At 32.0% G+C, this 16189-nt stretch overlaps 1 protein-coding gene across 4 annotated transcripts in view; it reads right to left on the reverse strand.

Annotated features, from left to right (window-relative positions):
• LOC100880205 (1-phosphatidylinositol 4,5-bisphosphate phosphodiesterase epsilon-1) overlaps positions 1-16189 on the reverse strand; it is a 192173-nt gene that overhangs the window by 35214 nt on the left and 140770 nt on the right. For all 4 annotated transcript variants that reach the window (XM_076533177.1, XM_076533178.1, XM_012292966.2 and 1 more), the window contains exons 8-9: positions 8112-8336; positions 6402-6629 (exon numbers count right to left, since the gene is read on the reverse strand). In XM_076533177.1, the coding sequence (XP_076389292.1) occupies positions 6402-6629; positions 8112-8336 (453 nt within the window). The remainder of the gene's footprint in view (positions 1-6401; positions 6630-8111; positions 8337-16189) is intronic.

The raw sequence follows: 16189 nt of genomic DNA on the forward strand, positions 1-16189 counted from the left end.
TTACGGCATATGACAATTTTGGAATAGATTTTGGTATGTATACTGTATGTACATAGAGATGTATATAGGTAGGTATGTATGTAGGCATGTATGTAGGTAGGCATGTATGTAGGCATGTATGTAGGCATGTATGTAGGTAGGTATGTATGTGGGCATGTATGTAGGTAGGTATGTATCTAGGCATTGAATGATATACGAATGTAAGAATTTAAAAATTTAAGAATTTAATAATTTTGAGGATTTAAGGGTTTACTTAAGGATTTAAGGATTCACGGATTTCGATATATAGGTACATTACAATTTAACAATTCCTCAATAAACAATTTCCAGAAACGTACTTAAGTAACATTTTTGAAATCATCTCTAAATAAGTAAAAGTATCAAATTTCAAAGTATCAATCCGTTGTGATTGCCTAAAACTGTGTATAATAAACATCTGCACCCAAAATCATATTTAACACTCTACAAATTTGAATGTTTGATATAGTGAGATGTCATCATCGATACATCGTCTAATAGACAAAAATTTTTATTTCTCCATTTAACACACGTATGGCAACTTTCAAATACTCTTTTTTCCTCCCCAATGTGGTTATATGTCCCTTGATTGATTGAAACGTTCCATAAAAATTGTCGTTTCAAATTTATCGCATGCAATAGGATTCGAATGTCGGTTTCGGTTATTGATCTAACACAAACAACGTTGCTTCGATAGCAACGTCGAGTGCTGCAGCTGGTTGCATACAAATTGTATTTGCTTTCGAAGGATATAGTTCTGTTTTTGATTACATGCTTGTATTTAATTACACCTTTTTGTTATGTTTTTAATAATAACTTTATTTTGTTGATTGCACTTCTTTATTGGGTGTTTAATGATAGCTTTATTCGTTTAATCATACTTTTTTGGCGAATGTTCGATTGTCGATTTATAAGCTTAATTACAGTTTTTTATTGTATGTTTAATATTGGCTTTATTTCGGTAATTGTACCTTTTTATTAAATGTATGATTATAGGCCTATACTTTTAATTACAAATTTTATACTTCTAATTATAGTTTTGTATATTTTTTTTTTATTCAGGTTTTACATCGCATCAACTTTAATTACAATTTTATATCCTTAATTATACATATTTAATTACAGTTGTATTATCACAGTTTAGTAGCTTTATCTATAATATAATTTGAAAGAGTGAAGACATATGTGTTACTTCTAAAGCTTCGAGGGTTAATAATTAATATTAATAAAATATGCAGAAGGGGTTGTTTTTACTTTCATTTTTGAGAGCTATAAAAGGAAGCATCAAATCATAGAAGAGTAATTATTTCTATGATAATACAGTAAAATCTGGTTGTAAAATATGCAAACGGGGTTGATTTTACTCTATCATTTTTCTTCAGTCACAAAACGAAGAAAGTGGGTGTGAAAGAAAAATAATGCAGAAAATTCCAATTATCAAGTATGAAGAAGGGGTTGTTTACCCTATTATTTTTGTTCAGTTATAACAAAGAGAAATTAAATCATAGAGGGTTAATGATTTTGTACGACAAAGTACATTTTTTGCAGCAAATGTCAATTATGAAGTATGTAAAAGAGGTTGTTTACTTTGTTATCCTTGTTCACTTACAACAAAGAGAAATCATAGAGGGTTAATGATTCTGTACAATCACGCACTAAATGTCAATTACCAACAACGCAGAAAGGGTTGCCGCAGTTCACTTCCAATACACAACAAATCTACAAGTTGAACCGTCATGACCTACTTCCATCGAACTAAAAATCCCAAAATCCACTGTAAAACTAGTTCCACTCAATCCTCCCTAAATTTTATAAATAACAACCACAACGATATTACATCCAAAGCAAAATTATCCATTTTCTCTGCTCGATTGCGGCAATAAAAGTGACAAATGAGCTCGGTTATTTCTCGAAACAGCCTCGTACGTTGCAGAGGAGAAACGCAACAAAAGCACGAAGAATCGTGAAAATCTTGCCACACTATTTCGCAGGCTACAATCTCCGGCCATTAAAATCGTTCTGTCCGTGCAATTGCGGTGCGCCAAATCGTGCAACGGCGCAATGCACGTCGAAAGTAGCCCACATCGTGGCCTGTGTTTATAATGTTGATGGAACTTCTAATGCACTCGGAATCACGTTTACGCGAGCGATCGTAAGTGCAGCCTCTGGGAACGTTTATAAAACTGACGATACCGGCATTTGCGTGAAATTATTTATCTTTGTCGAAAGGTTGATACGTTAATTGATGCATCGAAACGCGACTGATGCGCTCACCTGTTTGATGTACAGTCGGGAACAAATTTGGTTCCTCTAGGGAAAATAAGGGTAAAGGTGGAGAGACTTGATTCTCGTTGATTTTTAGGGGGTTAGGTTAGGTTAGGTTATTGGGGGAAAATTGAAGATTTGGGGATGGGGAAATTGGGAATTTGGGAGTGGAAGGAATTGGGTTATTTGAAGATGTAGAGAGATGTGAAAAACTAGGAATTTAGGAATTTGTGTGATAGCTGCGTAGGAGGTTGGAAATTTGTATGATTGAACAACTAGGAAGTTGACAATTTTTATTTTGGGGATTTTTGGGAAATTTGGGATTTTTGAGAAATTGGGGATTTTGGGATTTTTGGGAAATTTGGGGATTTGGAGAATTTGGGAAATTTGGGAATTTTGGAAATTCGAGAATTTGGAAATTTGGGAATTTGGGAATTTGGGAATTTGAGGATTTGAGAATTTGGGAGTTTTTAAATTTGGACATTTGGGAAATTTGGGATTTTGGAAAATTTGGGAGATTTGGGGATTTGGAGAATTTGGGAAATTTGGGAATTTTGGAAATTTGAGAATTTGGGAATTTGGGAATTTGAGAATTTGAGAATTTGAGAATTTGGGAATTTGGAAATTCGAGAATTTGAGAATTTGGGGATTTGGGAATTTGGGAATTTAGGAATATGGGAAATTTGGGAAATTGGGAAATTTGGGAAATTTGGGAAATTTGGAAAATTTGGGAATTTTGGAAATTTGTGAAATTTGGGATTTTGGTGAAATTTGGGGTTTTGTGTATGCAGAAGTTTAGACTTAATGTGTTCAGAAACCTAGCAACTTAAAAATTTAGAAGTATGGAATTTATATCCTTAAAAACATAGGAAGTTTTGAATTTCTATACTAAGGAATCTAGGAAAATTTGAATTCGTGTACTGAGAAATCTAGAGAGATTTGAATTTCTTAGAACACTAAGTACCTAAAGTTTCATACATGTGTTTAGGAATTTTTATATTTGAGAATTTTCAGAATTTGCAAATTTGACAAACATAAAAATACAAAAGCTTGTGAATAATTTAACCTCATAAAATTTATAATTGCCACTATTAATATTACCAATAAGAAATTTAAACATTGACTGAAAATTGTGAAGTTTACACGTGTGCATATATTCAACGGAAGCCCGCGTTGCACCCGAGTGTACGTGCAATCACTCGTCTGCTTTATGCATGCTTTACTGCATTTCCGTACACGCCACTTTGACTACCGTTATGAAAGAGTAAAGATAGCTTTACATTACATTATTAAAGAGCCACTAACGCAGTCTGATACACGTGTTTCGGTGCATGTACATACGTCTTTAATTGCTTCAGCGATATATTGGTACTGCGTGTGGGGTAGATGCACCGTTTGTGGTCACTGCTAGGTTTTCTCTGCTGATACATGCGCGTAAATGTATATTGAAGTGAATAATGTACCAGTATATTTCAAAACATAGAGAATTAAATGAGTTAATAGTTTAGTTATTCAGAAAATTCTTAAAAATTGAAGTGTAAGCAGAATTATTTGAAATGTTTTTACGAGTATGAAATATTTTCATGAAGTTTGTGGCCACAGGAGTATTTATGGTGGATGGTTTTTCATTTATGTATACTTGTGGAAGTGGTGATGTAAACACCTGTAGAGTTAAGAATGTTACTGAAGAAATACATCATATAGTAATACTACTTTTAGTACTACTCACAGAAATAGTGTAACAGTAATATTAATTATTAATACAATTCTAATTATTTTTTGATAACATCACATTTTTTGTATATTTAGTATTTTGAAGAATGTTTGATCTCACAGTGTTTTTCATTTTTAATGAAAACTTTTCATAGTAATTTCATTTTATTTTTCTTTCTTAAAAGCGTCACGAAAAATTTCATAAAACTTGATTTATACCGTAGTGAAATAGCCGCCCATTTATCAGACTACGCTAAAGACTCCATAATGACACGAAAGTTATTAAAGGTTAGCACATTAACGCAAAATTATTAACACTGTGCGCACAATGTTTAAAGGCAACGTTGATTCCTTAAAGGTATCTAACGCTAATTTCTCCTTTGATGCAAACAGTGCCTGTCATGTTACATTGAAGGTCTTAACACCTTCCGTCGTTCGCGAATATCGATAAAGCGTAATTCACAAGAAGCTACATAGTTCAAATGATTTATATTATTAATTAGAAGGATTATTGCTGCCTCTTCGTTCACACGTTTTCATAGTATATTCTCTGGTTAAAGCTTGTTTCAAAGTAAAATTATACGACTGTCACGTACATTGGGTGTATTTTTGTTTAATAAACAACTGTAATTGAATTTTTCTCTGAAAAATGGTCCATGTTTTTCTGTGAAAATAATGAACGTTTCTTTGTGGAAATAATAAATCTTTTATGCGAAAATGCAAATACTTTTTTCATTGTAAAAGACTAAAAAAATATATCTTCTTTTAATTTTATATTAAAATATTTATTATATTTGATATTATAGTTAATTATACATATTTATATTTATGAGAACAAAGTAAATAAAAATTGCACGAGAGGAAGACAGTTGATACTCGGTGATTCCACCGAAGACAAGTACAGATTTGTAACGGAATTTGTACCGATAAAATTTCAAGAACCTCCGAACAGAAGATCTATCATTCACGATATAGATCTGGGCAAGTGGATGCTAAAAGTATAAGAACGTATCGACTTCCCGTCATTTCGGATAGAACGATGGCGGATATGGAATTTTAAAAAGGCATCTCGCATTTCATCGTAAGGTAACGAAATCCCGGACGCCATCTTCCATAACGACTTACGATGCTAAGAACAAACATGGCAGCATTCATCGGATCGGTAGAACGTTTAGTTCCACTTTATTTTGATGAAAATTACTCATATATGGACTTCTGACAATTACTCATTTATAGTCTTTTCAAAGTTACTAAAATTAATAAAAATAATTTCATAATGAATTAAATAATTCTGTGTATTTTTATTATTTAAATTGAATTTTTGTGATCGCTTGCATCAAACAAATCAAATATTTGAACAAACATTTTCCTCTAACATAAAATGTATTAAAAACAACCAATGAACATTATAATTTTAATTTTTATAAATCATTGAGTATTCGAATGTTTAACTCTCCTCCTCAAAGTTACAAGTAACCAATTAATAAAACAACACTTTATTCTAAAGGGTGACCTGCTTTTCCTAACCTCTTTCTTCGACGTCTTCCAGCTTTAATCCTTTTCATTTCCCTCCAGCTTCCAAAGCTTGCTACCCGATCTCTGCCTCTCTCCCTTTTTCTCGCGAATTTTCACGAAATATACCTAAAGTAGCATGCTAAGGTTGGCTCTTTGAAATCCTTTTGAAGTGCAGGAAAACTACACTGACGATGTCTTTTATCTTAGCACCGTGGCACGGACAGCAACTATGAAGGTAGCTGGACGCTATGCTAGGATATTAATATTTCGAAATCATCCGAGGGTAAGGTCGTGTCTTTATGTACGCTCCTTTTCAAGGTTTGAATCATAGCTGTATCCGTACAAACTTCGCTGTACGTGATAGAAATTCCGACGATGCGTGCAATCGTTTTCGTTCCGAGAAATTGCACGATAATGCTCGCTTTAATTGGGAACGCAACGTTATCGATGCAATAACGTAATTGTAGGGGTTTCTCGTTACTTCAACCTTATTTCGTTTTATTAAAAATTACAAATTATCTATTGATTCAAGTGTTAGAACACTTGTGTGGAAATTTAAGAAATTTTTAAAGTTACAACTCTGGTAATTTGAAAATTGGGAAATTTGAAGACTGGAGAACTTGAAAATTTGACAACGTAGGAGTTTTAAATCTTAATAATTTGAAAATTTAGAAGATTGCAACTTAAAAATTTGTAAAATTGAGGAATCCAGAACTTGTGAGTGTTAAACTTTCCAAAATACGAGGTACACATCCCTTACGGTACATAGGGTAAAATCGATTGGTAAACTGGTTTGCGGTGCAGGTTTACTTCGGTCCCGATCGTGAATTCAATTATTAATTGAAAGTGCACGAGTGCTTATACTACCCGTAAATTATATAACTATTTACCTGCAGCAGATGCAGATCCATTCCAGAATGCGGAGCAGCAACAGGAAACAATGCAACTCCATGGTCGAACGAAATGGGTTGCACCGGTTTGTAGGAATCGAGATCGAGATGATAGTCGTTTTCGTCACATTCTTCGGCCATATAAGTTTGCTCGATTGCGGTCGTATGAATACTCAGTGTACGATGAAGCGAACCAGTTGTCGCGTCTCTGCCTCGAGCATGTCGGTGCTAGACAGAAATACGATAATTTCATGAATATTTAAAAATATTTTGGTACTCTATGAATTTTGCATGATACTTTGAACATTCTTGGCCTCTATAATTCATCGAATAAACCTGCTTCGCGGAGAATTTATTTGTGAACAGTGCAGCATAAATTAATGTGTCTCTGAAGACATGTCAATTAAAATATTTTGTAACGAAGAAAGAAAATCATGTGCAACTTTTGGCAAATTCAACCATTATTTTATTTCATTCTTAGTTAAAATTTCAGTTAAATTATATGCGTAATTCTACTTGTTTGACAATTTATAAATTCTTTCTTTTTCGTAAAGGATTTGGCGCCATCTTGTGTTACCGATGTGACGCTACGCATAGTGCTTTGAATAGGTTAGAATATAAATTATGTACTATTTATAATTGAGTACATAATCTACAATTTAAAGAATTTGCTAAAAATTTGGAAGTATTAATATTTTATGAATGTAAGAATATTAATTCACATTAATATACAATAAACATAAAAATTTAATTACAGAAAATTACTACCCCTTTTGCATTTTTAAGCGCAATTTAAAAATTTTTACGTTGCCTTCTCGCCAACTAAGGTTATTTACAAATAAATTTCTCATAAATCATTTCTGTATAACAGTAATAAAAAGACCCCGTAATAAAGAAGCTAAGGTCGATCATAAACGTCTACACAGGTATTCCTTGATTTTATCTCCCAAAGTTTTTATTTTGATTATTTTCGTACATAACAAAGTCCATTTTCTGACCTAATTACATCCGACCGGGTAAAAGGGATATAACTTGCAAACTTAATTTTAACATTCTGCGCTTTTTATCTTAGCTCAAGCTAAAATATAAACGGAGAGTGGAAGATAGATGAAATTTAAATCAGCGTTAAGTTTGCTGTAATTTTATTTGAAACTTGTGTACGTTTTTTTTCGGGTCGAAATAATTTGGAACTGTAACACGATTTCAATTTAATTTCAACAAATATTCAAGTTCGGAAGATGAACTTTTATAAAATTAGGACTCATTTTTCTGTTGGCTCAGCTTCTCGATTTAACTATATCAACATACTGAGTATGTTTTTTGATATACTGAGAATTTATGTCTAATAAATTATGTATATTTTAATACACAGAGCTAGTAGTAACTGTGTATTACATCCTCAAAAAATACTAGACCCATAAATAAACAGCTTCGTAAAATTTGATCAAAAACAACGTTGATTTAATAAAACCACAGCACACATATGTGCATACATGTACACAAACCATACACATATGGTTATTTAATTCTTCCAAAAAATGCACAGAAATTAAAAAGACAAAGAAACAACCCCTAAAAAACAATCAAACAACCCGTTAAGTGTTAAGTATTATTGGATGTATAATCAGATTTATCCACATTTATGGTTTGATCTCCCAAACCGCCAGATTTCTTTATAGTAAGAAAACTCGATCTGTTTGCCAGATTTACCTTATGAAATTCAGCGACCTTTTCAAGGACAAAATTTGTATCACGGTTGGGAGCGCTTTCCTGTTTCTTCAAGGAACTATTTCTCGAGTTCCATTCAGTGGGTGATTCTGTGCTGCTGTCGATAGCAATCTTCTCGGTTTGCCCCGAGGACAACACAGTTTCGGTCGCGGTGTCTTTGCTGCTGCTGCGAGGCGACTCATGGTTGTCTCTGCACTCCTGTTGACACTGGAACAAAAATTGATTTCTTATTTACAACTTTATTGCGCGAAAAATTCGAGATATTAGTATCTGCAGTGATGTGGCTGCTCAAAATAAGCTTCTCTCGATTGTAACCCTATAATCATTCTCGTCACTTCAATAACAATTTTTAAAATATTAAATATATCTTAATATCTCACTTTAACGTTTTAAAGTTTCTAACCTAGTATATTTAATAAAATAAAAAATTTCTCTTTAAGGAAGGTTTCTAATAAGTACCTTTACCACGTAGCACACTTTTTACAATCTGAAACGTTTATGAACATGTTAAGCTGTCCGTTCAAGTAACATTTGTTTCGAAGTTTGACAGTTCAACTACAGTTTCAAACGATTTAAGGTGTCACAATCTGAACAGGATTTTCTTTCGCTTTCTGGTCATTCTTTTCCTCCTCTTTTTCACGAGAGTCGTTCCCTCACGAAAGAGGTCTACGTCCTTGTAACGACGAGCGTACCGTGACCGAGCTTTATTTCACTCAACACAAGAAAAAGAATGTTACAAAAGGGGCAACTGTCTGTTAGGCTGAAAGCTTTGTTTCGATACGACATAAACTTTTATCGTTAGACGAATTTATCTGCATTTTGCTTAACCGTTTTACGGTTTTGCTGCGTGGGAGTCACGCCGCCATTTTCATACAAAGTTACGCATTTTCCTGGCTGCTCAGGCGTTTATGGACTGTTCATGGATTATGTAAATTATTCTGGGAGGTATTTATACGCTTTATGAAAACGGGGTGTACTTTTGGATTTTATTTTATTAAGTTGTAAATTTCAGGTCGTTAGGTTGTCAAAAATATAGGTTAGGTTGACAAAATGGTATAGTTAGGATACATAGACTGCCATGATAGAAATGTGTAATGTCATATTTAATGTTATGTTACATTATGTCATATGTTAAATTAATATTATAATAATTTTGTTAACAATTTTAATAAGGTTTGTTTTTGGTAATTTCAAAAAATCAGGTGTTCTATATTAAATACACATTTTATATATTTTATACATTATAACATCGCAAGATGATGAAAATGGGAATTCGATCAAATCCCCAAAGGTATACAATCAATTCAGATGTTAAAGTACTCTTTGATCCTCGCGTGAGTCAACAAAGATTTTCTTTTTCATGCCATTCTGATAGTTTCATTAAACTGTTCTGCAGATATAAATTCGGTCAATTTGATTTATATCTGAACCATTCAGACGAGTCATTCTGTGCGACGAAAAAGTTCATTCAAGGAAATTGTGGGTTTGCTGTGTTTTTCGGCGATGTTTAGCGACAAGGGCAAGTAGTTTCCGCCGGCCTACAACCATCTTTACTGCTGGAGGCCGATAGAAACCCCTAACCTTATCGCTAGATATTCTTCATTGCTGTTCTTCTTCTCCGTTGAAAGAATCTTCGTGACGACAAGTCATAAGTGGTTTAGTGTTACATTTTGTAAAGTGGGAGTATATAAGTAACTAATTCTAAATAATTAAATTAAGATTAAATGCTTGTGGAGCATTGTATACGAAATGCATGGAAAGTGATGTGATCAAGTCGAACTAAAGGTACATTTCAAAATTTAAATAAAATTTATAGAAATATTGTTAACATCTTTTACTCAGAAAAGTAGTATATATTTGAATGGGTAAATATTTGAGAAAATAGAAGATGTAAAATGAAGAAATTGGTAGCTACAGAATTTTGAAACTAGAGAAAGGGTATATTGAAGATTTGAAAATATAAAGATTTCAGAAATGTAGAAATTTTGAGATACAAGCATTTCATAATATATTTAAATATGTGCAAATTCGTAGAAAATGTGGGAATTTGTATAAAAGGAACCCTGATAGTTCTGAGATCTAGTAAATATAAAAACGAGATATAAAAAATTGAAATAGCAATGTGTATTCGAACATAATAAAAATGGAAGAACATCAAGATTTGAAAAATAAGAAAATTGAAAATAAAATTCAGAAGATCAACAATATAGAAGTTTCGAAAATTCCAAAATGCATTGTTATCGCGAAAAGTGTGTAGAATAAAATAATTTAAAAACATTATATAAAATAATTCGTTCAAAAAGAATACTTCGGAAAAGAGAACAGAAAGATATTTTGCAAAAATTAATATTGCTACTCTCACAAAGTCAGTCAAAAATAATTTCCACATCTAATAAATTTTTACAAGAGTTAGTACTTTGAATACCGTGATAACAAAGTGTTACATTTATTTATAATTAATCTTAAGTAAATCTCACAGATGTAATACCTTGTATTCAAAGACAAATCCGTTTATATTCAAAAACTTTATTCGTCAAGTAATAAATAATTAAACCGTAAGACCATTAGATCCCACAAATCGCAAGATAACTCGAGAGCATCGCAAGGGGAGCGTAAATCTCCGACATTGTTCGTCTTCTCTAGTTTCAACTATTCAACGTTGCTAACCCGTATCGCTGTTTTGCCGCTGTAAAGTGGTCAAACGGTAGGAAAGGGTTGGTAATTTGAGTACTGTTCTCGTATCTCCTCTGTAACCTTTGACCCCATTCGCTGCTCATATTCCATGGTTCGACGCTTTCGACAGAGACGTGAAGGATATACGGATTTTATCAAGGAACTTCCTTGGAAGGTTTCCAAATCGCACGTGTAAGTTTACTACTACGAAATTTTTCGATCTCGTTGTTCGAGATAGTATCAACAGTCGAATTAGGTTAGTTTAGATTAGTTTAATACTTTTTCTAATTACGAAGATGGCGTTTCAATCAATATACTCTCATTTTGTTTTACTTTTAGAGATATATTTTTAGTAGCAGTCGAATTAGGTTAGTTTAGATTAGTTTAGATTAATAATACTCTTTCTTATTACAAAGATGGCGTTTCAATCAATGTATTCTCATTTTGTTTTACTTTTAGAGATATATTTCTAGTAGCAGTCGAATTAGGTTAGTTTAGATTAATAATACTTTTTCTTATTACAAAGATGGCGTTTCAATCAATATACTCCCATTTTATTTTACTTTTCGAGATATATTTCTAGTAGCAGTCGAATTAGGTTAGTTTAGATTAGTTTAGATTAATAATACTTTTTCTTATTACAAAGATGGCGTTTCAATCAATATACTCCCATTTTATTTTACTTTTCGAGATATATTTCTAGTAGCAGTCGAATTAGGTTAGTTTAGATTAATAATACTTTTTCTTATTACAAAGATGGCGTTTCAATCAATATACTCTCATTTTGTTTTACTTTTCGAGATATATGTTTAGCAACAGTCGAATTAGGTTAGTTTAGATTAGTTTAATAATTTCCCTTATTACAAAGATGGCATTTGAATCAACGTTTTGTCAAGAGCTATATTATCTATATGTTAGTATATTTTTGTTCAGTTGATTGGTTTTTCCAATCGTAATACGTCGTCGTATCAACATTTTCACGATCAATTTTCATTACTATTTCTAGCTCTCGAATGTGTATGACAGCTGGGGTTGGATAAAAATGGAAACACTTCCTACATTGTACTCTAGTATATTTAAGCAAGATAGCTTAAAGAAATGCTGCATTTACATTTCTCAATTATTTCTGTGTTGTAAGAAGTGGAAAATGGAATTTATTTCTTTTTAAACAAATGAAAATTGCGACTGTGTCTAAACATACTACAGCTAGCTTTATATTGTAACAATAATTGTAACAAAGATATATTTAAACAAAAGTGAAGTAGATGAACTATTTAAAAGAAACAATTAAATGTCTAGTTTTCATGAAAATATCTCTAAAGTTACTGTAACTAGTTTTACATTGCAATAGGAAATATTAGAACAAGTTTAGTGAAGACATCTTAATAAGCTATTCATTCTGAAGAAATTATACAAAATTTGCATAACTTACTTTGTCTACTTCCTATGTGAATATGTTTGAAAATACTGTAGCTAGCTTTATAACGTAACAATTACTATAACAAGATTTAAACAAAATTTAACAAAGAAGACGATAAGCAATGATTCTCTTAAAAAAATGAAAATATAGAAATCATGAACTATTTTATATATCAACCATCTGTAACACATAATTTATCTAATAATACAATAAATATAAAAATTTTAGAACTAACAAAATATGTGTCTATCCATTAAGCTAACATATAATAATATTACGTACCTAATAATATTGTGTATACTAATTTGAAAATACATTAATTGTAATATCGATCGAAATGTAACGAATACGTGTTAACGTCAGTGACCCTAGTCCGCAACGAAGGTACTACAGTTCCGTACAGAAACATCTATATCGCCTTTAAGTTTTCTGAGCGTAACTCTCATGAAAGTTAATCGATGACAGTAAAAGTTTTATAGCAGACACTTAGTGGTACGTGTACCATGTATTCAGCTTTGATAAAGTACACTATGATTTTCGAAGCCGTTTATCAATCGAGGCACTCATCAACTCCATGTCGGGCTGCGGTCAAAACTATGATGGATGCCATGGTTTTTGCTACGAAATACTGAACCTGTCAAGTTTAAAATATGGATTTAATTTTCTTTCTGTTAGCATTTAATCTTGCCATGGTGACCACTCTGTTTAACTTATTTTATACTTTCTAAATTGCTGGGTAAAAAGGTACATTTTTAATGGGTTATTCACAGTATTGTTTTGTAGGTATTAAGTAATATTTATTTCTTTGTTTTATTTTTACTTTTATAACTTCATGAAGAGACACTTATGTAATAAATTATAGATGGGTAGATTATCCTTTAATAACTACTCGAGTTTTATCTAATTATCAAGCAATATTACATGAAAATTTCAATATTTTTAAAATAAAAATATCTTCCATTTCATTGTTAAATAAAAATGCATCTGTCAAATAAAATGCATCCAATCATTAAAATAAAAATTTCAATGTTTTCAAAATAAAAATATCTTCCATTCCATTATTAAATAAAAATGCACCTGTCAAATATTTTATATTAATACATCTAATTATCAATTAAAAATTTCAATGTATCTAACATAAAAATATTTTCCATTCCATTGTTAAATAAAAATGCCTCTGTCAAATAAAATACATCAATCAACTAAAAATTTCAATGTTTTTAAAATAGAAATGTCTTCCAGTTGTATTCCCAGTGACACAAAAAGTGTTTAACCCGTTAACCTGATTTTTCAGCAGCTGCGTCAGAGCTAGCTAATTATTACTGCAATATTAAGATAAATAAAGAAAGTTAAAGTGTTACGTGCATTTTGGGTGATCGTACAAATTATAATTAGTACTGAACTCAAAACTCGGCCATGGTGTAAATACGGTTTAGGTTAGATTTGAACTGTAACGTGTAACTCGATGTCAAGAGGTTAACCTTCTCAGACTATAAAAGGTTCGAACATTCGAAAAACTGAATTTTTATTATTATGACAAAGAGAATGTGAGATATGAGATACAAAAAAAAGTGATTTTATTGCATTTTTTTATTACACTGAACAATTTTAAAGATTCAAATGAAGGTACAACAAATTTTCCACGTAAGTTAGATTGAATTTAATGATACATTTTGTACACGAAGATTCTGAGATACAAAGTTCAGAGGGGATTTAATCTCAGACAAGCATTAGTTGTGGGAGCAGAGTAGGGAGAACTGAGTTTCTGAAATAGAATTCAGCTAGAAACGATATTGAATTGCTGTTGAATTGATACCGATCTAATACTAATCTAGTTGGCGAAATGTACGGGATAAGAAGTTTGAGAAGTCAGTGATAAGATGAAATATCCGGAAAATTTCCAGCTAGAAATTTTGGTTTTGAAAGTTATTTACAGCAAAATATTTTTATAACTGTCACTATCATTATGTTTATATAACAGCTATTAACAGTTATTTTTAGAAGCGTACAACCTCTGTTTCAATTTGCGTGAAAGGGGGATCCTTCGGAAATAGTCACTTAATTTATAATCCTTGTGTTCTGACATGTTTTACGCAATTGCTATTATATAAACATTTTTACTTCCCTGTTAATATGTAATTGCAAATATCTTTTGCAATGGATTTCTATAATTTATAAATATTAATTCTCCCAAATCCTTACATTCCCGAGTACCTACATTCCCAAATCTGTATATTGTCAAATTCTTACTTACCCAAATAGCTATATCCCCAAATTCCTATATCTTCAAAATGCCACATCCCAAATTCCTATATTCCCGAATCTCTATGTTCCCAACTTCTCACATACCCAAATCGCTATATGCCCAAATTTCTACATTCCCAAATCGCCACGTTCCCAAATCCTTATATTCTCGAATCCCTACATTCCCGAATTCCTACATTTTTAAATCCCTACATTCCCAAATTCTTACATACCCAAATAGCTATGTCCCCAAATTCCTACATCCCCAAATCGCCACGTCCCCCAATCACTACGTCCCCAAATCCCTACATTCCGAATCCCTACATTCTCAAATCCCTGTATTCCCAAATTCTTACACACCCAAATCGCTACGTCTGCAAATCCATGTGTCCCCAAATTGCTACGTCCCCAAATCGCTGCGTCTCCAAATCCATGTGTCCCCAAATTACTACGTCCCCAAATCGCTGCGTCTCCAAATCCATGTGCCCCCAAATTGCTACGTCCTCAAATCGCTACGTCTCCAAATCCATGTGCCCCCAAATTGCTACGTCCCCAAATCGCTGCGTCTCCAAATCCATGTGCCCTCAAATTGCTACGTCCCCAAATCGCTACGTCTTCAAATCGCTATATCCCCAAATTCTTGCATCCCCAAATTGATATATCTCCAAATTGCTCCGTTTCCAAATCGCTACCCCAAATCACTACGTCTCCAAATAACAACATCTCCAGTTGGTCAAAATAGAAAAATGAACTAGCCACTTGCGTTCGGCAGTTATTGTCATTATTATTCTTATTAACCGAAATGTTACGAAGCGGTCATCGCGAAGACAGAGTTTCTTTTTGGTCGATCACGCGCCAACTCGTGGGTTGACATTTGTACATAGTACTTCCTGATGCACGCAAACGATGAATTATTCAGATTAATTACAAATCAATTTTGAAGAGTGCATTATATCATGATCAGTACTTGAAAAATTAGGTAGGATATTTTAGACTGAGTTTTGAAAGTTTCAAATATAAATCGTTTTACAGTGTAATGAAAGTTTTAAATAGAAATTGTTTCAACTTGTATTTAAAGTTTTAAATAATAATTGTCCTAAATTACAGTGAAAGTTTCAAGCAGAAATTACTTTAAACTGTGGTGAAAATGTGAAACTGAAATTATTTGAAATTACAATAAAAGTTATAAATGAAAGTTTTAAAGGGAAAATATTTTAAACTATTGTGGAAATGTTAAACAGAAATCACTGTACTACAGTTCACATAGAAATTATTTTATTGCAGAATTTTTAGATAGAAATTATTATAAATTATAGTGAATGTTTCAAGCAGAAATTACTTTAAACTACAACGAGTATTTTATATACTAATTATTGTGAACTATTACAAAAGTTTGAAAGAGAAATATTTTTAAACTATTACAAAAATTTAGAAATTGAATATGTGGAGACTATTTATTATTGTATAAAAGCTACTGAAATCAATATTTCACGAATAAAATTTCAGTGACTAAATACAACAAAACAAAATAAAAGCAAGGAAAGCTAGCACCAATAAAAATAATAAAGAAACTGAATTGCGTCATTAGCATACATATATCATAATCCAACTTGCATAAAATTCCTCCATTTCGTCGACAGATTGATCTCGTAACAATGTTGGCAAAATTCCCACAATCGTCCTAACTGCATAATTCACAAAATCATCGGTTTATTTCAATTAC

The sequence above is a fragment of the Megachile rotundata genome, chromosome 7 (assembly GCF_050947335.1).
Source record: "Megachile rotundata isolate GNS110a chromosome 7, iyMegRotu1, whole genome shotgun sequence".
NCBI classification, from domain to species: domain Eukaryota; kingdom Metazoa; phylum Arthropoda; class Insecta; order Hymenoptera; family Megachilidae; genus Megachile; species Megachile rotundata.